The sequence below is a fragment of the Empidonax traillii genome, unplaced genomic scaffold (genome assembly GCF_003031625.1).
Source record: "Empidonax traillii isolate 1590-97213 ecotype Southwest subspecies unplaced genomic scaffold, ASM303162v1 scaffold204:size1584377, whole genome shotgun sequence".
NCBI classification, from domain to species: Eukaryota; Metazoa; Chordata; class Aves; order Passeriformes; family Tyrannidae; genus Empidonax; species Empidonax traillii.
The window spans coordinates 749,778-774,697 of record NW_020955397.1 but is presented as its reverse complement, the minus strand read 5'-3'; the positions used below and the strand labels follow the sequence as shown (position 1 = coordinate 774,697).

General features: G+C 47.0%; 1 protein-coding gene across 2 annotated transcripts in view; it reads left to right on the top strand.

Annotated features, from left to right (window-relative positions):
• The window catches only part of COL5A1 (collagen type V alpha 1 chain), a 136,163-nt gene that overhangs the window by 11,119 nt on the left and 100,124 nt on the right, over positions 1-24,920 (top strand). For both annotated transcript variants that reach the window (XM_027887149.1, XM_027887148.1), the window contains exon 2: positions 20,336-20,503. In XM_027887149.1, the coding sequence (XP_027742950.1) occupies positions 20,336-20,503 (168 nt within the window). The remainder of the gene's footprint in view (positions 1-20,335; positions 20,504-24,920) is intronic.

The window sequence follows — 24,920 nt, the reverse complement described above, 5'->3', positions numbered from 1 at the left end:
CCTGAGAGCAGAGAGAAGTGCTGGATTGGATCAGCCTGTTAATCCTAAAACGGGGGGAGCAAAGCTGAGACACTTTGGAGCTTGGACAGCCATGCCCAAGGATGCTGGAAGTGACACTTTGTCCCTGTACAGGGAATTCTTCTGCCCTAAGGGGTTGGGCTTGATGATCCTCAAGGTCTTTTCCAACCTTAATGATGCTGTGATTCTGTGAAAGTCATCCCTGTGCCTGGGCCAGGGTTTTTGGGCTGACCCTTCAGTGCTTATTCTGAGTTTGGTCCTGGCCCAGGGCCCCGTGGCTGGGCAGGGATGGGATTTTTTGCCTTCTTGGATATGAATCAGGCTCTTGCAGCACTGTCCTGTTGCAGGAGTCCGTCTACGTGGAGCTGTGAGTGTATGCAGGGCTGGGACTAGGCTTCTGTTGACTTTGGGAATTTAGGCAGTGAAGTAGCACAGCATAATCAGGCCTGAATCACAAAACCACCCTTCATCTCTTTCTACCACTGCTGTTGACTTGCTGCCTTCATTGCCCACAGGCCTGCATTTTTTTTTTTGGCAGTTTATGCAGCATTTTACAGCCCTGCCTGGGATTCAGCACAGGAAAATGCAGTGGGATTTCTTGTGGCTGTGAGGGATAGGCATGGATTACACCAAGCTGATTCAGATTTTTCCTATGAAATATGAACCAGAACCAAAACTGGAGCTTTTTTGGGGGGGAGGGGTGGGTGGAAATACCCATAAAGCGCTTTGGGTTCCCCATTTGAAGGCTCTTTAAAAATCCACACCAGTAAACTTGGAGATGCTCTGAAAGAGAGTCAGAACATGACTTAAAGATGTTGTGCACATTCAGAGCTGCTGAGCAGCCCAGCGTGTTTCCCTCCCTGCAGCTCCTTCTCCAGAGCCTTGGCCAGACAAGCCGGGGCCCTCCTTGCCCTGGGGACACTCATCCCAAATAACGAACAGCCCTGCTGCTAAAAGGAGAACAATTCCTGCAGCCTGGAAATAGCTGAGTCTCTGCTGCTGGAGCAGAGCTGCCCCATTTGTGGCCTGGGACTCAGCTTTTTTACGCTTGAAGCTGAAACATCTGCTTTCGGGGGAGGGAAATGTGCTGCGACTTTGGTTTAGCTCAGGAACCCTGGTGGGATTTGGGGCCCCTGTTGTGTACCTGCCCCTGTTGCGGCTTTGTGGGGTCAGGTTGGTTATTTTTCTGAGGGTGGCAAAATGCCCAAACTCACAGGAAATTTTAGTCCAGTGAAAAGGCTAAAAATAGATGTGGGAGATGAGAGGGAGCTTCTATGAAACTGAAATGGGCGGTTGAGCATCAAAAGGTGCAGGAGTAGCCCCAGGAAATGGATTTGGGGAAACAGTTCTGCTTCAAACCACTTTGCATCCCATTTTAGGGAGCCAGGAATGGCAGTGCAGGGTTAGTGCAGGCCAGGTGGGTTGTGCCTGTGCAATGTCAGTCAACACAGGATTAAACAAGGCATGTGGAAAATTCTAAGTAAAGCCTAGTGAGAAATAACCGTTGGGGAGCTCAGGAGGAGAAATAACCTACTCTAGACAAGCCCCAGTCCTCATCTGTGCCCCTGGAAGCCACGGATCCATCCAAGTGCTGGATCAGCAGTTGGAAGGCAGAGTGGGGCTGGTCTGAGAGCGTCCTGCAGTGCAGGGAGCAGCTCTGTTCCTGTGCTCAGAGGTATCCTGTCACCTGTAAAACCTCCCAGAGTCAGTGGAGGGAGAGAGGGATGCAGGGCAGGAGCTGCTTTGAATGGACACAGTGGTGAATTTGACCTACAATACCCTGGGGTTTGTATTAAATTATTCTCTCATCTGTGCATGGTAGTGATGGGTTTGCAACTGGATCTTCTCTGCACATATCCCGATGGTTTTGACAAGAATGGGCAGAAAGAGTCAGGATGGTGCTGGAAAGGGGCAGAGTTCTGTCTAAACTCAGGGGTTTGAGTCTTGCATGCAGCTGGTGGTATATTTTCTAGGATGTCTGTCTTAATGTCAAAGGGAATGCCTCCTCCCATCTCCTTGCTCTGGGGTAGATAGCTCAGCGTGCTGATGAAGGGAAGAGGAACATGCTGTAAGTGACCTCTTTGCACTTGAAGGGCAAAATTTGTCTTCCTCTAGCTCTGAGAAGTCTGTCTTCCCGTTGACTTAGAAAGGAGGGTATATAAAATGTACACAGATTGCTTTTAAGCTCTTGGTATCCTCCAGCATGAAGCTCTTCATAAATTGCTTATTTTAGTGATGGAGAGAGTATTGAGTGTGTTCCACGTATAAATCAGCCTTCCTAAAATATACTGATAACTCAGCATTTGCCTTCTCTCCAGCTTCCCAAATATTTCCTTGCCTCATTTGGCTCCTTTCACTCCTCAACGTGCCTTTTGGCTCCTCTGTGCTGAGTGGTGCCGGGCTGGGCTTGTCTGCAGCGACTGAGGCCTCGATGTGTCATTTACCTTCCCTCTCCATATGTAAAAACACCAAACATCACTTACACACATTCACGAGCGGCTGCACAAGCGATTGGAAGTGTCAGCATGCGCTTTTCCAGATGGTGGAAGCATGTTCCTTCCTTCATTTATTTCGAATGTCAAACTCAATGAAATTAATTACCGCCAGACTCGAAGTGACGGAGTGATTCTTGTCTCAGTTTCACCAGTGAAGCTGCACAATCCCAGAGCAGGAGGCTCCAGGAGTTGAAATGCAGCCACTACACTGTGACCCCCGAGCAGTGCAAAGACCTGGATTTGCAGCAGGATGGCCATTTTTTTTTTTTTTTAATTGGGTTTTATGGAGGAGAAAACGGATTTGGGCTGAGTAGGGAGGAATGTCATGGTGGGTGAAAGATGAATTTTGTCTTGGATTTCTTCTCTGCTCTGTGTGGCAGGAATGCAGCAGCTTCCATGGGAAGTGCCTTGCTGTTGTCCTGCTTATTCCTGCAGCTTGGGTATCCTGACATCTCATGGCACTCCAGTGAGCTCTGTACCTACCCTTAATCTCTTGCCCTTCTTTATTTGTAAGAAAATGATGTGGGGTTTTTTGTTTTGTGGGTTTTTTTGTTTTGTTTTGTTTTTCTTTGTTTTTGTGGGGTTTTGTTTGGTTTTAGGTTTTTTGTTTGTTTGTTTGTTTTTTTTAATGTGTACAAATGTAGTTTTAAGTTCTCAGGCTCTTTGGTGGTAGAAATCACCCAAAAAAGTTTGGACCAGATGATCCCGGAGGGTGCCTTTCAACCCGGTGTTCTATAATTCCGTGCTAATAATTGTAGAAGCTGGGCAGTCAAGGGGAAGTGTCTCTGGTCAGATCCTGGCAAAGCTCCAGGGGATAAACATTGGATTTGGATGCCCAACTTGAGGCAGGGAAGGACTGAATGTTGGCCTAAACAACCCTGAATGAAAGCTCTGAGATCTCTGAACACTTGGAATTTGGGGTGGAGGAGTCTCAAGACAGTCCTGTTGCAGTGGAAGCAGGAACAGAAAAATTCTTGGTTGCTGCCGTTTCACTGCCTGGCTCTGTTTGCACTGTGGCTGTCCTGGTTCTGGGAACTCTGCAGAGCTCCAGGGAGTTGCTTGGAATTTTGTGCAGCCCCTGGGTCAGAGACAGAGCTGAGAGGCTTCCCAGGAACAATAACTCTGCCTGTATTTTAACGTGTTTATTTTTCACCCTCCGTTTTGCTTTATACAAAACAAGCATATTCTTGTAAGGGCTTTTTCTGGATAATTCTTTGTAATAATCCTTTGCATTTCAGACATCCTTATTCCTCTTTTCCAAAGACACCTTGCAGCAACTTTTTAAGCAGAGTTTGCCATTTACTTTAGAGAAATAATTATCAGAGAATTGCTAACTGTGCCTAATTCAGGATTCCCCATTTTTAACCCCACATTCCCAAAGCCCCTCAGAATGTTCTCTGGGGCTGATACTTTCTCTTCCTCAGTGGCCATTTTTTTTCCAGTGTCTCTCCCAAGACTATCTGAGCCTTCCATAGCCAGAAAAATAAACAGCCCCATCTCCTTTTGCCCTCTATTGTTCCTCTCTTTTGTGCTAAGTACAGTAATGCCTCTGAGCTACCCCAGGGCTCCCTGGTTCCCATGCTTCCCCATCCCTCTCACAAAGGACCTCTTTTCTCCCTCCCTTCTGGGTGTTTGGGGCTCTGCAAATACGTGCCAGCGACCCTTTGCTCTGTATGAAAATAGCCCCTGCCTTTTTGTAGCTGTCACTTATTCTTGCTCCTTTAATTAGACTTGATCCTGCTTGTATTTTCTTTTCCCTTTGACCCTTCTATTTTACTGCAGGCAGTAAGTTTTGGGGAAGTTTTTTCAGCTCCTTTTCTACCTGTGCATATTCCTCTGTACTGGCTCACACAAGTCTTCCCTCTTTAGATTAAGCTGGAAGGAACTTTAATTGCAGGACTCCAAAACTTTCCCAAATATTTCCTACTTGTGTGCTGTGAGGCTCCCCTGGGATGGGATTGCACACTTGTAGTTCAGATTATCTTTCCATCTGCTTTTGCCTAAAGCTAGCAGCTATTTGGGTGACTCCCTCAAATTCTTGCCTCTGTGGATATTTTAATACTTCCATCATCACTGAATGTGAAATATTCGTACTCAGTGGCATCTTCATTCATCCTGGCTGGCTGCTTTTCAAGGATCACAGCCAAACAAAGGACCTGACAGCTCCTCATGCTCTGACTGTCACGTGCTGAGACTTTTCTCTGTGTGAAGGATCTTTCCCTGCAATGAATTGCCCCTTCTGGGGGGATTTCAAGGGAGTGATGCTGATTTACACCACGTGAGGATGTGCTCTGTGCTACCTGGCTGTGCACAGCTGAGCTGTTTTCCCATCTCATCAATATCTCATTACTCCAAAATCCTTCTCCAGCTGCTGATCAAAGCCCAGGCACAGATTTACTTGGGAAAGCATTTCCAGCTCTGTTTTCAGTGACCACCCTGGAGTGCAGGCTGGAGCAGCATCCTCAGCCACCTGACTAATTTAGGATGCACAGCCATACAACGCTCATCCTGTCATCCAACTCCTTTGGAACATCTCTGCAGATCCAGCTTTCATCCCCTGCTGAAATTAATGCCTCCTCCTCCCTCTGCCTTCCCCTCCTCAGCTGCCTGTGCTGCTGCCTTGGGTTGGTACCTGTGATGGCTCCTGCCACACAGGCAGGGTGGACTGGCTGCTTTTCCAAATTCATCTTGGAGTCAGCTGTTATAGGATCATTTTAGGTTGGAGAACACCCCTAGGATCATCATCCAGGTCAACCCAGCTAAGCCCACCACTAAACCATGTCCCGGAGCACTCTGTCCTTCCAGAGCACCCCTGTACATCCCTTTGCCTTGGGAAGGGTTTTTTTCATTCTGGATTTGCCTGGATGATGCTTTTGTCAGTTTGAGTGGAAGGTTGTGCTTGGCAGAGAACAGTTTTGTGTCCTGTTCAACCACCATGGTTTCTGAAGTATAAAACCACTTGGAGATGCTGCAGGGCCTCTCCAGGAGCAAACCTGAAGAGTTTCCCACAGGCTGTGCACGGATGGAAGTGGCCAACAGCTGCTTTGTGGGGACAGTGTGTGAGCAGATTCCTGCCCAGGAACAGCTTGGGGTCCTGTTAAAAACTATTAAAGGGCAACAGGGTGAGTCAGTGCTCATCCTCAGGGACGACTGACACGTCTTTACAGGGCTCTGCTGAAGGCTCTGGAAGCTGAGGTGGGTTCTGTGTGCTCGGAGGGAAGGTTATGGTGCCTTTGGGACTGAACAGCAGTGGCTGAAAAACTTCCAGTTTAAGGCTTATAAAGCACATGCTTAATTAACACTTAATGTCGAACACAGGTGATTAAGGGGACGTCTATTGGCTGGGCAAGTCAGGATGGCCTGATGTTCAAAGCTGTAGATGAACTGTCTCTTCATCTCTCTCTGACTCCTGTGCCCTTGCTCAAGGTATTATTATCCTTCTGATAACGAAAGAAAGTAAAAGTAACAAGAAAAATGCCGCAAACCTTTAAAACAAAATCAGGGATAATGTCAAGGGAAATGTCTTGTACCACGAAGAGAACAGTTTAAGAAGTGGTTAATATGTCAGGGTATTGATTTCTTTGCTGCTTTTTACTCATCTGTTTTTTACCTGCTGCATTTTTGCACCCTTTGGAGGGGTGAGAATGGTGTGGGCTCTGCCTGTGCTGGAGCTGAGACATGGGTAGAATACACATCAATACCAATCTCTGCTTAGTCCAATGAAGTGGGATTGATCCTTTGAAGTCAAAAGGCTCTTGGGAGGCTGCAGAGCTCAGTTCAGAAGCAAATGTTTCCCAAATGCAAGTTGTTGTTTTTTTTTTTTTTTTTGCTTACAGCCTGAGAAAAGGTGTCCTGGAGGTAGAACTCTTGAAACACAAATTCCTTTTCTTACCTGCAGAAAGAAATGGGACAGTGATCACCACCTGAGCTGAATACTGCAGGAGGAAATCTGCAGTTAATTCCATGCATTAGCTGGGAAGGAACGAGAAGCAGAAAATATATTTTCATTTTTTTTTTTTTTATTGGAGCTTCGGGACTGGTTCATGAGAAGGTTACCTGATATTTATTATCTGCCTCTTTATTAGGATAGAGCACTAACTTGGTTAAATGGGGTTTGTAGTGATCAGGTTTTCCCTGGGAATGCAGATAGAGGGTCACCTTCCATCAGCATCCCAGGAACATCTTGCACAGGGACTTGTTGGGCCAAGGAACCAGGGATGATGTACCAGGTCTTGGCACTGCCTCCTGACTGGGAAGGCAGCAGCTCCCAACACAGCATTTGCTGTTGTCTTCCTGTCTCCAGATCTGTCCTGGGGGTGGAAAGATCAACAGGAGGGATGAGGAATTTCTCTTACTGACCTAGTTCAGTTCTATGACCCTGACGTGCTCTGATGGACTGTGCTGCTTCCAGTAACTTGAATCCCGTTCAAAAGGCCTCAGGAGCACAATAAAACCGTGAGAAAAGAGAAGGAAAAAGATATTTAGCGAGTGACTATGTATTTCCATCACCCATTGCTGGATACCAGCTCGTGGGGGGAGTGAGATGGAGAATCCTTGGAGCTACATCTGGAAAATGAGGAGCAAATACGGTCACTGGTCCCTCCCTGCACATTGAGCAAGGCAGGGATGGGAATGTCGTGTTGTATCTCTCTTTCTTGGCAGATCTGGCAAAATTGGAAAGGATTTAGGAACCAGCAGCTGAAGCAGTGATGGGGGCTGGGTGGTTGGACTTGCAGGGACTCAGTGAAACAGGTCAGCAGGAGAAGGTCTTCTCCAGAGGGTCAGGAGCATGAAGGGATTTAGGTGGTGAACTGTTTGCTCAGGCTGCTGAATTTGAGAGCCAAGTATCTGAACCAGGTCACAGGGAAAGGGACCCTGAAGGACCTGTCTGGGGGGGGTACATTTACAGCTTCTGCACTAGCACAGTGAGAAAAATGCCCAGAAGGAAAAGTGTCCTGGAAGGACATTGCAGAGCAGCAGATCCCTGGCTCTTACAGCTTGTCCTCTGCTGTCACTGCCTCTGCTGAGCTCCCTGTTGAAGTGTGATCCCCGGTGAGAAGCTGGAGGTGGTGTCACCAGTTTGGTCCCTTTCCAGCAGGGGAAAGAGGCAATTTTAATAAACTGGATTGATGAGAAGAGCCTGCATGTGCAGGAAGCCCCAGGGATCTCCATCAGTGCGACTGGAAGCTGCACAGAGGTGGCTCTGAGGAAACCTCTGGGTTGTTTCTTGCTGCAAACCAGGAGTGGTTTCCTGATCTTCCACTTCACCAGTGGGCTTGAAACCTCACCTTGAAACTGGGTTGTGCACATTTTCATTCTCAGTAAAGAACTAGCTTTTGTCCTTTTTTTGTCCTGCATTTGTCTTGCTCTTTCTGTGCTCAGTTTATTACTTTTAGCCACTTTGTGTTTAGATGCTACAGTAGGACCTGAGAACTGAGATCCAAGCTGGGTAGGCTGTGTGGATTCAGGGAAAGGCTCGTCCCAAGAGCTGATGTGTAAAGCAGAGAGGCACAAAAATGACTATTTCAGGGTCATAGCACAGGAACCAGCCACGAGTGGGCATTTCTGCCAGGAGACCTTGTAGCCTTTCCCCATCAATTTTCCATTTCTCAGCACGTGGTCAGCCAGAGGCAGGAGCCAGCCCTCCTCCATCACCTCATCCCAGTCTGACAGTCTCCTCCCAGTTTTCCCAGGGGAGCAGGAGGGCTGGGACAGCCCCGGTGCTGCCCATCACTCAAGCACCACTTCTCCCTCCCAGCAGCACTGACAAGGAGAACTCCGTGATTTTTTATAACTGTCATTGGCCTCTAATTAGATGCTTGATGCCAAAGTAATGATAATAAAAGGCTCTTTATTTAAAACAAACCCATGTGAATAATTGTGTAAATATTTGTCTGGGCCAGTGTTGGTTTGAGTCCTGGGAAAGCTTTTTGGATGAGTATCTTGGATATTTCTTGTTAGCTTTTATAGTAGCATATTTCAATTTAGATGCTATCTTTGGGTTTGAATTCTCCTTCGTGTATAATGGAAGACCTGAAATGACATCTGGGCTCTCAAGTGCAGCAGATATTTCCAGGAACAGTCAATGTACAAGTCACCTTGTAACCAGTTTGATAGGAAATATCTGAAAGGGGGGAAAAAAATGACTATGCAGCTGTGACCCAGATTATCTAAAATCAGTCCTTGTCCCTGTGTGACTCATGACACACCATCGTGACAACTCTGGCTTTCAAGGAGATGAAGCCGGGATTTTATAGGAATATTGGTACATGATGAGCAAAAATCCATCAGCTGCAGGAACTGTAGTGAGAGATGAATTCTGGCAGTGGTTTTGATGCCTCTAAGAGGGTTTGTATCCCATCACAGGTAGGAGGGACTAGTGATGAGTAATTAGCTCTGATTTGGCTCCTGATAGCTGTTTGTAATGGAGATGCTGCTCTGAGGGGGTTAATGGGTTGGCTTTCTCCCTTAATGACCGAGGATCAGAGATCACAAAGGTCTGTCAAGGCTGAACGGGAGTTTCTTGGCTTTCCCCTAATGCCTCTTGATGTGCTCAGTTAATGGTAACAAACCCCTGCCACCGTTTGGTGCCTCCTGAACCAAGGGATGGGTGGGGAAGGGATCCCGTGCTTTTAAAGCAGAACCATCAAACCACCAAAATGCGCCGTTTCTTAATTTGGGCAGAAGGGAAATACACCCTGTACTCGTGTTTTATTTATAATGGGACTGGAAATGGGAAAGGAATGGGAGCTGGAGTGTTGTGTTTGGATGAGCCTCTTCTGCATGTTTGAACATCAACAGATTATATATTATTCTAGCTGGTCCATAAAAAAACCTCAATTGGCCTAAAGTAAAGTAACACCCGTTCCCTGGTGATGTTAACAAAGAAATCCATTTATACACCTAATTGAGAACAAGATCTGCTGAGTAAGAGTGGATTGGAACTGAGAAAATCAGTTTGATAGTTCAAGGGGTGAGTTTCTCCCTGCTCGCAGATGTCCCTTGAGGGCATCACAGCTCCTTGTTGGGTTGAGGTGTTTGCTGAGAACTGATGGAACTCAAGGAAAGGGTGTTAATTCAGGGCCCTGTCGTCCTCCTGCTCTTCTTACCTTGAAAGCAGCAGCTGTGTCATGAAACCGTGGGTTATATAAACTCGGGGATTAATGCTCCAGAGAAAACTTGGGAAACACGCTTCAGAAACACTTTTCCTGAAATCAAGCAGATAATAATTTGAAATTTGCCTCCTGGCTGTGTTTTTGAGGAAAATCAGACACGAAATAAATGCTAAGAGTTGGTGGCTTTGAACACCATCTGAGAGAAAGAATCGGTTTTATGCTTCTTTCCCTGTGTCAAAATACTGAAGTGTACACAGTGGTGCTGGAAGTAATTGTGCTGGGCTTCTTAAAATCACCCAATAAAATATTTAAAAATAAAAATTACTTATGCTGGGTTCCATTAACTTTATAGAGAACTAAAAACCCCACGGTGCATGAAAATGAGTCTTTAGCTTCTGAATTCTTCTGTGCTCTGGGAGCATCCCAGCTGGGCTACCTGGGTGTAGGGTAGTGCCCCGCAGGGAAGCCCTGGGTGGATTTGTTCCCTTTGAAGTGGGGATGGGACGTGCCAGCCATGGGAAGCTGCTCCTCAGCCTGACTGGAGCTGATTTACCCTGCTGGAAATGATTGTAATTGTGCAGGTGCTTGGGCTGATGTGTTTAATTAAACCCATGGTTGGGCAATGCACTTGCAGCACCACGACAGGAGTTAAAGGGCTGGTCATGGCTCTAGGGGAGGCTGGACAGAGGGTGCTATTCCAGGATAGATCCTGTTCCCCAAAACCTGTATATTTTGGCTGGTTTTTTCCCCAGATTTTTTGGTATAGCTGGTAAAAGAGGCTGCTTGTCCTCTGTGTCCTCACAGCACAGCACCTCCAGGCAGGGGTTTGGACACTCTGCTCCTCTTCAGCATCTCCCACTTTCCCTGAGTGCTGCTGGGAGATGCCAAGAGGGAACATAATCCTTTGCACTGCAGGGGAGAGGGTGGTCCCCTTTTCCTCGGCACAAGCTTCCACTTAAAAAAATTGGCATTATGAGCTTGTTTAATAACCCTGAAGTGTCAGGAAGAGATGTGGTGTTGGCCATCCTGTGTGGCTGCTCACACGTGTCCTGCTGTGCTTCCACAGCAGAGAAAGAGAAGGAAAAGCCCTGCTCATGGCTCACTGTGCTCCTAAACTGCCCTGACGTGCACGAGGGCTGCTGGATGCTTGTCAGCATCCCAGATAGCAGGGCTGGGATGTCCTGGATGGAGGGCATGGCTGAATAGGATGGCTCCAACCTTGCCTTTCCATCCCAGGTCTCTGAGTGCTCAGTGACATCCTTGGGATTCAGGGGGAAGGTCACCCCCATAAAACAACCCAGAGTATTGCTTCTGCAAGAAAAATCACAACTCAGCTGTTGGAATTTGGTTTCTTGCTGGGAGGTTTCTGTGAGGGAGATTTTGGGTGATGCCACGTGGATGAGGCCGCTGCCTCGATCCGTGAATCCCTGGTTTCATCCAGAGGTGATGCCCTTGTTCTTGTTTCGGTGCCAGGGAGCTTTGGACACCAAAAGGAGGAAGGAAGGTGCCCTCTGATGTGCTGGAGCAGCAGGTTGGAGCAGATGGCAGCCCTGGCAGAGGAGGATACTCACACTTGCTCTGACGAGCAGGCTGTTAGGTCAGGTCTCCCTGTATTGTTTCCCCTTCTCTGGGGGATGTTTATGCCAGTCTGATGTTTCCTTGCAGGAATAACTCTTCTGCACCCTACAAAAACTGGCTGCAAACCTTCTGTTGGCTTTAATGTGCTGCAAGCTCGGACCCTAATTAATTCTTGTAGAGCTTTGAGTGGTTGATTATTACAAATTACTTTGAAAATGTAACTGCTGTGCAGATGCCAGATGATCTGGAAACACGTGGCACTCTTTTGCAGCAAAGACAAAAGGTTGAACTTTGCTTTTCCATCTCAAATGCTCCTGGGTGAGAGGTGCAGGAATCCATGTGCTGCTTAGGTGTGAGTCCCACGGCAGTGAGGGAAAACTGGGAAAGGCCTTCCCAAGCTCACAGGGAAGAATTTCTTCCTAATATCCCATCTAAACCTGCCCTCTTTTGGTTTAAAGCCGTTCTCCCCTGTCCTATCACTACATGCCCCTGTCAAAAAGTCCCTCTCCTGGAAAACCTCAGTGCTACACCTGCAGAGCTGCTTTCCAAAAGGATGTGCTGAGGTTCTACTTGGGAAGACAGACTCTTTGGATGCGATTTCCATCTCCTGCTGCTTCATCTCCATGTGCTCCCTCAGAGCTGAGGCAATTCAGGGGCCTTGCAAAGATTTTAAAGTGGGTTTTTTGAGTAAAGGAACCAGAGCCTGGGGGCGGGAGGGAGGGGAGAAGAGAGTGTCTGTTCCTTTGCACATAACTTGCATCCCTTTATGGCTGGTTTTCAGAAACTGCTCCTAAAACTGAGCTCTCTTTAAGACCTCTCAGTTAGTCATTCTGAAGATGGAGTCATGCTCCGTCACTGTTTCCTTTTGTGGATCTGCTGAGTGTGTGAGTTTGGAGCTTTAATAGCTCTGAAAGTTTTAGCCTCCCTTCACCCTTGGCTGTTTAAAGGGCAAGGCTCCTGCCAGTAATGAAACTTCTGCTGGAATGCTTCCCAAAATGTCACAGTGACCCAGAAATACTTGCTCCAACTGGGAGGTGTGTGTGTGCGTGGGGATTGGAAAGTTCCCCTGGATCCCGGCATGGGGGTGGCTGGGGTGGGATGGGAGCAGCCCAGGGCTGTGGGCAGGGTGGTATGTGAGGCATCTGTGTGAGCAGAGACAAGGACAGAGACTGTGGAGATGGTGATTCAACTCATTCCTCAGATCCTGCTGTCAGGATGGGACCAGAAAACCTCCTTGGACACTGAACAGTGACCCGGAGCGCTGACAGGAGTGGGGGATCCACAGGGCTTGTCTCGGCCCCCGTCCTAAAAACCTTTGTGCTTTTTGCTCAGTGGGTGGGGTGTTTCCTTCAGTGAGGAGTGGGTGGAAGGAGGGACTTATGTCACAGTCCCTGTGCTGGGGACTGCTGGTGAAACTCAGTGGGAATCCCACTGATCCCAGCTCGGATGTGGGAGCTGCCCTTGAGCGGGGAAAGGGATGTTGTGCATTGGCTTTGCACCCTCAGACCTGCCCTTTCAGGGGCCCCACCACCCCTTTTCTCTTTGCCCTGGGTTTTGTTCATCGCTTTTTCCCAAGATTTGTGGCCATGGGGGTCAGCCACTCCTTGAAAGGGGTAGAACCCCCCTGTGGGTGCTCTCCTCTGTGTGCCGTGGAGCAGCAGGCTGTCCCCAACTGCCCGGTGACAGATGTGTCACTGGGCTGCTCTCTGGCCATGGAGGGATCTTTCCTGGCTCCTACATTGACTGGGGAAGGGATTGCTTTGGCTAGATCTGCTCTGATTTAAGGAGAAAGCCCATCCTCTTCCCAACCCTTTGGCACCCCCTGTGAGCCATCCCCTCCTCACAGCCATGGATTCTTCCTTCCCCTCTCAGAGGAAAATTTAGAATCCTCGGTTCTTTAAAATGTTCTTGAGCAGGGCTGGGATTTCCTCCCAGATATCCTAAACATTTGCCTGTTTTCTGGGCATTGTTTCTTTAAGTTCTGCGTGGCATTTGCAGCAGATTGCTATTGCGTGGTTTAATTGTATTCCATGGAGGAGAGACTTGCTCTTTGCTCGCTGTTCTCTGCTCACACCACGGCTTTGTTAGAAACCCAAACGATTGATTATTTTAGAAAAAAAATAAAAAAGGATTTATGCTCAGAGGAACAAAGATTATCTGATTTTTTTTTTTTTTTTGAATTTGATGGAGTCTCACAGAGCTGCTCCACTATCAGTTCTGGGGTTTTTTTTTTTCTTTCCCTTTTGGGATTACACGGACGATCTTTCAAATCTCACTCTGCATAATGGTTTCCTTTGTTCTCAGTCAGGACTATTTGGGCTTTACAAAAAAAAAAAAAAAAAAAAAAAAAAAGAAAACCATAAGGGGATGACATGAGTCACTGTTGAAATATTCAGCTCTCTGAAGCAGTGTGCTGACACAGCTCTGTGGCAGCTTTTGGAAGAAGCGGATGAGTTCTGACCCCTTTCCATAGCTGGCCTGTTTTTTTCCTGTATTATACCCTTTCCTAGGGAACAAACTTTTCATATTTTCGATCCTGCAGTTCATATTCCTCGATTCTCCTCCTTAAAATGCCTTTTCTCTTTGTCCAAATGAATTATTCTGTTTTATTGGGCTGCTGGGATGCTGAAGAATTTAAGAGGCTGTGTTAAGTCCATCCAAATGATGCTGAAGCAATGGCAGCTGGAGCTTTATATTCTTATTTTTGTCCATATTTCATTTTAGCCTCTGCCATCTTGTTTTAGTCAGTTATCCAAGAGCTGCAGCCGGGTCAGCTGTGGTCAAAACTGTTTGGATAAGGAGTAGAGATGGTTGAAATCCCACAAGCACGGTATGGAGACTCCAAAAAAATGCATCACTGAGTGAAGCAGCTTCCAGTTCTCAAATGCCTTTGTCTCTCGTGCATCTCGACACAGGAACATCTACCCTGTGGTATTTAATTCCTAATGTAAGTCCAGATGTTCATGTTCAACCTCTGGGCAGCTGCCTGGGGAGTGAGAAACCCAGAGCCCAGGGAAAGGGCATCCTTCCCCCTGCACACTCTGCCCTGCCTGGTGCCGAGTCCTCCAAAGGCAATAATTGAGTGTTTATTTAGGGCTAAGAATAAACTGCCTTGGAAAAGTACTGAAAGAAGGAAAAACTGGTAAAGATGGGAGGGAAAGGGTGTCTTTGAGCAGCGTGTTCTTTTTCCTTGCTGGAGCAACCAACCCCTGGCCCTGCCAGTAGCTCTGCCGTGTGGATTCTCAGCTCCTTCCTGGAGCAGATTAACTGCTTTGCTTTTTTTCCTTGAAAATTACTCTTGTCATCTTTCTATGGGACTTGAAATACCTTTCAAGGAGACACCACTCTTGAAATAATCCTCGTTCACTTTATTTACTGTCATTGCTTGCTGTGAGGTAAGATGACAGTGTGGTTTTATGTTGCTTGTTCATGTAGGAGGGCTTCACTTCCCAGCAAAGCTGCTGATGTGATTCTTGGATACAAACGCCCAGACTGGTGGGATGTGTATTAAATGATGAGAAAGTTGAAGAGGGCACCTGGAATGAGCTGGGAATATAAATGCTTATTCATTCCTCACCTTAGGACCTCAAATCTCTGGCAATAATTGCACATAAACCATAGCATGACTAAGGGCTGCATCATTAAGTCCTGAAGGTCTTTGGATGTCCTTCAGCTGTTCTGACACCGAATATGGAAGAATGGTTCTCTCTTTACAGGGTGGTGACCCCTTCTCCAGGCACCCAAATGTCTTGGATGTTGCATTAATGCAGCACCAGCTCGGCTGGGTGCAATAAATTCGTGTCTGAGAAGGGATTTTTTTCCCTACTTTGAAGGGCACTGCAAGGCAAAGAGTTGATGAAAGGGGGATTCCCTTGAGTCTGAGCTCTAGGAATGTGTTCAGTGATCATCTCAAAATGGCTTGGGTTGGAAGGGACCTTAAAGCTCATCTCGTTCCGATCCCCTTCCAACTGGACCAAGCTGCTCAGAGCTCAACTTTATAATTTACTGCAATCCAGACCAAACTCTCTTTGTAGGCCTGGCTTTACCTTTTGACCAGTCCGTGTTGGTGCTGCCCAGTTCACCCTGCTGGGCTGTGTGGGTTGACTGGGAAGAGCAGGGAGGACAGGGGGAATGTCTCTCCCCAGCACTGCAGGGCTTAAGTAGCTCCAGCTTTCAGCTCAGTGGCAAGTTTAAATATTGCAGATTTCCCTGGGGATAAGGATTTAATTAAAGAGCTTGAAAAACAAGATTTGTTTTGAGGTTTGTTACTTGTAATTTGGTAATTTTTCAGACACTGGAAACAGGGATACTCACAAGTAACATATAAGTAACTTACGGATCATGAAGTGCTTTGGGGGCCCATTCATGAGCTTTGCTTCAGGTGTTAAAAATTATTATTACAGGCATAAATATGGCTTAGATTTATGACTTCTGGCTAATGCTGTGTATGCTGGGATTTTTTCAGTGTGGTCTACAGAAACTGCAGTCCCATCTTGCCTGGAATTTCAACGGCAGAATTTTCATCAGGTTTTTGGGTTGTTCTGGGTTTTTTTGAGATTTTTTTTTTTGAGAGTGGAATAATGTCTTATTTTCCTGATGATCCATCCTACCTTTAAGAGCATCAGGTTGTGGAGCAGGGAACTAGAGGTCTGGGCCCTCTTTGGGCCCTCACAGGGGAGCAGAGAGGACAGGACAGCTTTCCCTGGGGAATGCCTTGGCCATGGAAGATAAAATTAGGAGGGGAAAACACAAATTAGGATGGAGAAATCAAACTCTTCAACCTTTACACAGTGGTCATGTGGTAGATGGTGTGTGGAGAAAGTCTTTAACTGACCTTCGCTGCAGCCAAAGCAGGGCTGGTTGTCCCCTCTCCTGCTCTGTGACTGGCAAGGGAAATGGCATTTAAATAAAATCCTTGTTTATTATTGCACATATCCTGAAGGATCAGCAGGGCTTAAGACTTCTTTTCCTCTTAAAATTTGTCTTAAGCAACAGCCAGGGGAAGGAAAGGTGAGGTTGAACAACCCAGTCATGTTGGGAATGGGGTTTGCCCCCAGGGAGGGGTGTGTGGTGTGCTCTGATATTCCATGTCAGGTGTTAATGATGCTCTGGTCTCCTTTCGAGTTCTGGGGGGGTATTTCTGCTCCTGCATCCCATGGGTGAGTCCAAGAGGGTGGTTTGGCTGTAGAGGGGGTGGCAGGGTATGGCCACACCGGCTCTGTGTTGACTGGAGCCTGAGCCCAGCCCAAAGCCAGGGAGTTTGTGTCAATGAATCCTGCTTGAATTGCTCTAATATTGATGTGTGAGGGAAAAAAAAAACGTGTCTGGTGGGTCAAGGCAGAGTTATAGACTTAATGCCAGCTGCCTCTGTTCCAGGTTTTAACAGGTATTTAAATAATTAAGAATTAGATGATCACAGGAAGATTGGTCTCAGGTTTAATTGTGGTAATGGAGGAAGTGGGGATTTAATTCCTCCTTTTGCCACTCTTGGTTCATCAGCAAATCGCTCATAGAATCACAGAATGGTTTGGGTTGGAAGGGAACCTTAGGGATCATCTCATTCCACCCCTTGCTGTGGGCAGGGACACCTTCCACTAGACCAGGTTGCTCCAAGCCTTGTCCAACCTGGCCTTGAACACTCCCAGCTCCACATTTCCTTGGAACTGAACAAAAGCCAGCCTTTTGACACTAATTCTTATCTTTCCATTCCTTCCTCCAATACTCTGCTATTTCTTCTCTGGGCTTTTACAGAGCATATTTAGGTCCTGACATCCCTGCCCTGTTAAAACGGGAAGTAACGCTCCCTTTTGGTCTTATTCAAGGGCTTTACAGACTGCTGGGTGCAGGCTTTTGGGGCAGCCTCTGCTCTGATTTTTGGTCTATTTTAGTTATTTGGGGTTTGCCTCTCTGTGTGCTGGATATATTGACACAGCAGGGACAGAGCTGCTCATTTCTTTGGGGGGCCTGTGCACCTCGAGTAAAGAACATTCCTGTGTGTGATGCTGCATAGTGATCTTATTCATAAAACAGCAAGTGAAAAAGGAAAAGCTTTCATAAAGCAACAGCTAATTCAGTTCTCAGAGGAAGGCCAAGCCCAGTGCAAACTTGTAAGAAATACCCTGCAGAGCCTGAATTTGGTCAGTCAGGTCTCTGTCCTGTGCACGAGGCTGTCACAGCTCCCACAGGAGATCGCTGAGTTCAGATGTGGCTGAAAAATCAAGGGGAAATAAATGAACTGATTAGTTCTCAGGAATGAGAGCTGCTCCTGTGTGCAGCTCATCTTTCTAGGAAGAGCAGGGGATTTTCAGTCCTACTCAAATGATGCTCTTAGTGATGAAGCGCAGCATGAGTGTTCTGTGGGGCTTTCACTGGCACCTCAATCCCTCCTTGACTTCCAGGAGCAAGCAGAGGTGAGACACTCAGGCACCTCTGTGATCAGGGTTTTCCTCTCCTGCTGGTTACCTGTGAGGTTTGCAGTTTGTTTGGACAGTATTCAGATTGTTTTTCTACTTTAATATCTCGCTTTGACCTAATTCATCATAGTCATGGAGGTACAGAGGGGCTTCCTTGGCAGTGAAGGATTGCAGGTTGTGTTTGGAGGCTCCCAGCAGTGCAGGGAGGCAGCAGCTGCTTTGAATCATCCTTTACAAAGGAGGAAAGCTGCACCAGGGCACTGGTGAAGGGTTGGGGTTGCTCAGAAGGCTCCAGGCAGGGGCTGGAGCTCCAAACCTGCTGCCTGCTCATGGCTGGAGGCTCCTGGAGGAGTAACCACTGCAGGAGCACTGCCTTGCCAACGGAGAGGATGTTCACACAGCTTTTGTCATAACAGCAGCTGAGCCTCCAGGCCATGGATTCATCTGCAGATGTTTCTCTTCCTGCAAACACCTCTGGATGGCTGATGTGCAGCGTTTGAGCGAGGCTCAAACCCCCTGCACCCGGCGTGGGGACCCAGCTGATGTCAGGACTCTGGAATTCCCATCCCCTCCCCCTTTGCTTTTCCCCCTCTGCTCCCTAAATAAATGTTGGAGGCAGCTTAGGAGCTGGCTGTTCTGGATCTCTTGGAGCACAGGGATGTGACTGGAAGCAGAGGCGGAGTTTTATTGTACTTTTAGCTGCTCAAGCAGAACTTGGGCTCTGTGTGTGTGTGTGTGCAGATACTTCTGTGTGAAATAGAACACGGTGGAAAGGCAGTGGGAAGATCCAAGTGGCAAGGACAGCTTAGACAAATGTGTCATCCATGCACTGTCTAGCGAGAATGAGAGATGAGGAAATATTACAGCTGTGTGCTGCTCAGGCCAGGCTCCCTCAGCTCCTTTATTATCTGCAGCGCTCACTTGGATTTGCCATATGTTTGTAATCTCTCACCGAGGGCCCAATTTCTCAGGATTATGGAAAGTTTTAAAAACTGCCTAACAATGTGCATGAGTTTTCCATGCAAATATTAGGCTGATCTTCTTGGTAACCAAAACTTTTTGATATTGTAAAAGATGTGTTCATGCTGTTCCTTTCCGTTGCTGGAGCGTCTGTGTTCGGCGCTGATGGATGTGGTGCAGCCCTTCCCTGTGGATGCAGCCAGTTGGGATGGGGTAGAGAATCAGGAGAAGTGGGGGGGGGGGGGGGGGGGGGGGGGGGGGGGGGGGGGGGGGGGGGGGGGGGGGGGAAATAACGGGGAGTTGAGATAAAAACCAGTTCAGTAGGTAAAACAAGGAGAGCAAAGCAAGGAATTCTTGCCCACTTCTCACGGGCAGGCAGGGGTTCAGCCATGGGGAGCAGGGCTCCATCCCACATGATGGTGTTTTGGGAAGACAAACATTATCACTCCAAATGTTCCCCTTTCTCCTTTTTTTCCACAGCTTTCTATGCTGGACATGATGCCATATGGGGTGGAATATCCCTGGGGCTGCTGTCCTGGCTGTGTCCCCTCCAAGTCCTTGTGCACCCCCAGCCTGTTCATTGGTGGGGTGGGTGAGGAGCAGAAAAGTCTTTGACTCCACCTAAGCCCTGCTCAGCAGTAATGGAAACATCCCTCTGTTATCAGCACTGTTTTCAGCCCAAATCCCAAATGGAGCCTCATATCAGCTGCTGTGAAGACATTTAACTCTACCCCAGCCAAAAGCAGCACAGGCCAATTTGCTTTGGGCACTGCTGGGGTTTGAGTTGGGTGGGTCATATTTCTGACAGCATTTTGCTCCAACTATAAGGTCAAAATTCAATTTCTTTTAAGGGTTTAAAGTCAGATCTGGTTATTCCACTTCTGGAGACTCCATCTCTCCTGACGTGAGCAAGACCAGATTAGGAAGTTAATGAGACGTATCACTTGCATTACTTAATTGATGTCCTGGAGACCTGAACATCTGGAGGTGAACTAGCCCTGACTGTGCTGGTGTGGGGAGCTCAGGGTGTCAAACAAGGTCTCTTCATTAACTAGAGCCTCAGGGCATGAGCCTGATGGGATGTGGTTGAGGGAAAGGAGCCTTTTGCTTCATGTCATTAGTCAAAATGCAGATTTTTTTTTTCCACTTCTGTGAAGCAAATGTAGGGGTTTGACCATTCACCTGCACTTTCCTATGCCCTGGTGGTTGTGCAGAAATCCCAGTGCCATGGGGGAGAAAATCTGGGGAATAATTTGGTGGGAACCAGACACTTGGCTGCCTGAGGTGGAGCTGTGCTGCATCCCTGCCCTGTGTCACCTTGTTTCACCCTGGGCAGGGCTAGACCTGCATCAGCTTGAGGATGACTTGTTGATTTAAAGCCTTCCTCTCACATCACGGATTTCCTGTCTAATGCTTAATCTTCTGGATGCACTTGACTGATGGAGGCTGGGTGAAGACATCCAGGAAAATACAACTACTGTAACTAATAAGACAGCACATTCTCACTCCTGTCCTGGTGCAGACAGCTGATCAGCTGCTCCTCTCTGCATTGAATTAGTGTCTTTGACCAGCAGCACAACGTGCTGGCTTTGAAGCTGTATTAACATTGTATTTGCAGATGTATTGAAAGCCTATTTCATCTGGTTTTAAGGTTGTGATGATGGATTTGTGTGTTGCAGGCTAAGACTGAGTTGGATCTGAGCAAGTGCCCGTCCTGTTGCCTGCTAATTCTTGTGTTCTTTTTTTCTCTTTACAGCTGACCCTGCAGACCTCTTGAAGGTATTAGATTTTCATAATTTACCTGATGGTATAACAAAAACAACAGGGTTTTGCACAAGCAGAAGGTCTTCAAAAGAAGCAGATGTTGCTTATAGAGTAACAAAAGATGCTCAGCTTAGTGCACCGACAAAGCAGCTGTATCCTGGTGAGTCCACAGCTTTTTATTTATCATATGGAAGCACCTGACCCTTTCCTCAAATCCTGCAGGCACACAGTGTGACCACTTAATTTTCCAAGTATGTTTGCACGCTCCCCCTTGGCAGGGACTGATTCTGCTGTTTCAGGGGGCTGAAAACTTCCAGCCACCAAATAAAAACTGCAGCAGTTGTTCTTTTATCACTGCATTTGCAGGTGGTGGTGGGTTTCACTGCAGAAGATGTGGCCAGTGCCTGCATCTGTTCCCTCCTAGGTTGGAAAGTTTCTGCTCTCTCATTATCACACGGTGACACCCAGCTGGGGAGAGAGGCTTGGAGGATGCAAAGGAACACAGGCTGTGTTTTATTCCGTGTTTGTGGAGTGCCAAGCACAGTGGGGTCTTATTCTGTGGCTGTGGTGTCTCTCACAACACAAATAATCACCATATAAAAATAATAGACTGTCCCACAAGAACAGATGTCCCACGAAAAGTTGTTTGAAGAGCTGGGAGGTTCATTAGAGGAAGCCACAAAGATGCAGGAGTTCACAAAGCCCTTGGAGAGCACGTGGGCTACTGACCATTTTATTTCTGATTGAGGATGCACAGGAGTCTGATTTTTCAGGGAAACTGCCACGGAGTGAAATGTGTTTGTAAAAAGGCTGGACACATTATGGACCTGAATTCCTCAGTGCCTGCGTGAGAGCCTCAGTCTGAGCGTGTAGCCACCATCAGAAATCTTCCTTCCCAAGCCACACAGGAGCACTGGGATATTCCTGTTTCACATGGGGGTGCTGGGAACAGGAATGGCAGGAGTTGCTCCTGTGTTTCCTTTGTTGTTTCACTGCATGTGTTATCACTGAGGTTATTTTCAGGCTTCATTATTGTCCTGCTGTGACAACAAGTAGGTGAATTGTATTTAAGCCATGGTGAGCAGGAGCACAGCCTGTGACTTGCGCACAAACTGAGCCTGACATGAAGATAGATGAGAACAGTGTTGGACAGGCTGGTAGCCCATCATCACGTGGTCAGCCCTTAGCAAAGGAGCTGCCTAAAGCCCTGTTCAAATGTCTGCAGAAAGGCAAAACAGACCCTATATTTGTCTTTATTGTTGCCCAGGGCAGAACAGTCCTTTCTGACAACAGATAATACCATCGTGTGCCCAACTGCATCCCCTCTGCCAGGCTGGGCCTTGATGTTCCATCATGTCCCTCCATGACATGTATCTGAAATGACTCAAAGTTTTGGTCCAGCTGGTGTCTACCAAGCTCAAAAAGGGTTTGCAGGAAATGTTTCCAGTTTGGAATATACAACTGGAGTGGATTTGAGAGCTTACCAGTATCTTCTGTAGCCACTGTGAAATTTTGCCTGATCACGTTTTATTTTAGAGAAACCAGCAAACAGTGGTGACCCCAAGATATAAAACAAAGGATGGAATATTCTGCCTGATTAAACGTAGCAAGGAGACCGGATCACACCAGTTCTGACACAGGTTAACACAACAAGACAACAGGCAGGGACCAAATCGTGGTCACAGGAGAGAACTTGGCACTGGAGGAGACTTTCTTGCCCTTGTCCCACCTCACTACTCATGATGTCATCAATCAGTTCTTGGTTTGCATCAACTGCCTTCCTTGGGTTGGAAGACCTGGATGGTGTTTCCTTGGTGCCATCAAGCAACTTTCCAATCATTTCATCATCTGGACAACCATGGGGTTATTGAAGCAGCTCAGTCCCTCTCTGGAGACTTCCAAAGTCCTGGAGTGTTCTCTGCTGCTCACTGAGGAAATAGGGAAGCGCAAAGTGAAGAAGTCCTGGTGTTTCCTATCAGATCAACAGATGTTTCCTCTTTATGTCTCCATAACTAGATGTGACTTCAGCTCACACCACCAAATGAGAGAGAGAGGGGATGAAGATAACAAAGTAATTGTGGTGCAATGTACCAGGGGAAATGTGGTTTTAGTGATTTCCCGTTACCAGGCGGGTGGGTTGGAGCATGACTTTCCCTCCCTGCTATGGAGCACCCTTGGCAAACGTGCTCTGCACAGAATATTTTGTGCTAATTAGAAGTCAGTGCTTTTCTAAGATGGTAATTTGATGGGCTTTGCATTCTGCTGCCACAGCCAGCAAAGCAAGATATATATATATAATATATATATATACATAAACTTGCTTGTTTTTGCAAGCTCTGAAGAGTGAGAAAAATTTGCTGAGATGTTTTTTGTCTGTTCTCCCTAAATAAGTTCTGCTTCCCAGCAAAGGCCGTGCTTTTCCACCAGAAGTAGTAAGAAAGGCAAAGTTTTCAGGGGCAGCCAGAAAAATGTCATTTGTGTTCCTCGGTCAAATTTTCAACTGTCATTTGCATTCTCGAAAATCTCTGCTTTAGCCTGAACAGTCACCTCTGAGGAAAAAAAGCAATTTCTCCATTGAGTCTTCTCAGATGAAGGAAAAGACCAGAAGTTGTTAAAACCATTGGAGAGCTGTTTTCCTTTGAAAACTGGAAAGGTTCTGGAAAATGACACCACCTCACCCTGTGTTTGTGTCAGGAACTGGATCAGCTCCTTGGTTTTGCTGATTATAATTTTTTTTTTTTTTTGCTATCAAGCAGTTAAACCTTTCCTGCCCTTCGCAGATCAGGAGCAGGGGGCTCTTTATTTTAGGCTGTGTCTGGATACACCTGGATTAGGAAGAAAGCCCCAGCTGTCCCTGCTCTGAAGGCCAGGAGGTTGCATACAAGCCTTTCATCCCTGGCCATGGTGCTCAAGAAAGGAGAAGAGACTCAGCCTGACCCTGCTGGTTCATCTGTCGCAGCATTCCACAGACACACTTGCTCCAGTGAAGCTGATGGCACTGGGCAGCTTTTTCTACGGCTCCACCTGCAGAATTGGGCTCTTCATCCCTTGTTGCTGCTTCGAAGGAGGTCACATGTAGTGATTTGGAGAGGATTTGGCCAGGGGGTGGGAGGAGGGTGCCAAACCAAACTCGTCACTGGTGCGGTGCCTTTAAGTGATGGATGTGCAACATCTCTCAGCGTGAGCTCGTTTGAAGAGTGAATCAAGTATGAGGACTCAATCCCAAACCCTTTGTTGGAGGGGTGTCCCCACTGTTTTTAAGGGGATTTGGGTCAATTTCTGTGTGCTTCATATATTTATTACGTTGTATTTATTAGTATTGCTGCCTGTGTGGATGTGTTTTCATACATCATGGACTAGCCTGGGTCATTTCTAGCTATGACAGTGAGGGCATTGTTATTTTGCCAGGACAGCAGAGCAGTAACAGAGTAATGTCAGCTATAATTCATCCATTATGATTATTTGGGTTGAGAAACTCGCATCACCATGGAGACATTTTAATAATAATGAAAAAAAAATTAAAAGCAGCTTTTTAATGAGTTGGCAGCTTGGCCAAGTTGAAAGGTACTGTATTGTGGATTCATAATGAAATTTTGGACATGAACTATTTTACATAAAAGGCCCAAATCTGTAGCCTGTAATTGGAACCAGGAAGGCGTATGGTCTTGATTCAGAGCTACAGGAGGATTTGTGTACAGCAGGAGGGAGATAAAGCTCAGTGCATCCTATGGGAGGCACAAAAATCAGACGCTGCATTTGCCAAATATCTGGGTCTTTGTCCTGGGGGGAAATCAGGCTATAATCCTGGCATTTAATTACTGACTGCGGGTCCTCTCTGCAGAACTCTGCTTTCTGCTGCTTTCCAAATATTATTTAACCAAGGTGAGGGATATTAACTGTGTTTGTCTCTGTAGGTATCCTCAGTTCTCCCCCTTGGTATCCTCTCAGGGCTGATTTTGATGCAGCCCAGCCTTCTCCTGCCTCCTCCACTGCCCTGTGCTAGGCAGATAAATGCATTTAAGACACTGGTGGTCCATAAAAGTTAAAGCAATTCCCAGGCAGAAGAGGAGAGGTTGAGCTCATTTGAACTCTAACTTTGCTGTGGTTGGAAGAATTCCCCACTGCCATGTTCCTCATCCCCTCCCTGGTTCAAAATCCCTTTTGCAGCCCTGGGATAACATCTAAGAAAAGCCTAAAGGAGAGAAGGAAAGATGTTTGAAGATTATAGGCACTGAGCTTGATGTTTTCTGTGGTTTATATGGCTACACATGTGCAGTTTAAAAGTGATCTGTTGTGTTCCTTTCCCTGTGTTCCTTTGGGGACCTTAAGATACGTGAAACAAAGTTTTGCCTTGTCTCCTAAAAGGCTCTAGAGCACATTAAGGAAGGGTTAGGAGCACACTGAGGAGAGGGGTTGGGTGTCCCTTGGGGACACTGCTCTACACTGGCTTTGCTGGTCCAACCCACTTTGAGATTCAGCCCCTCCCAACCCTGTATCTCAACAAGTTTTGGGTGAAAGCCAAATTTCACCTGGCCCCACGTGAGTTTTTAAGGTTGCTGGTGTGCACACACGTGGAG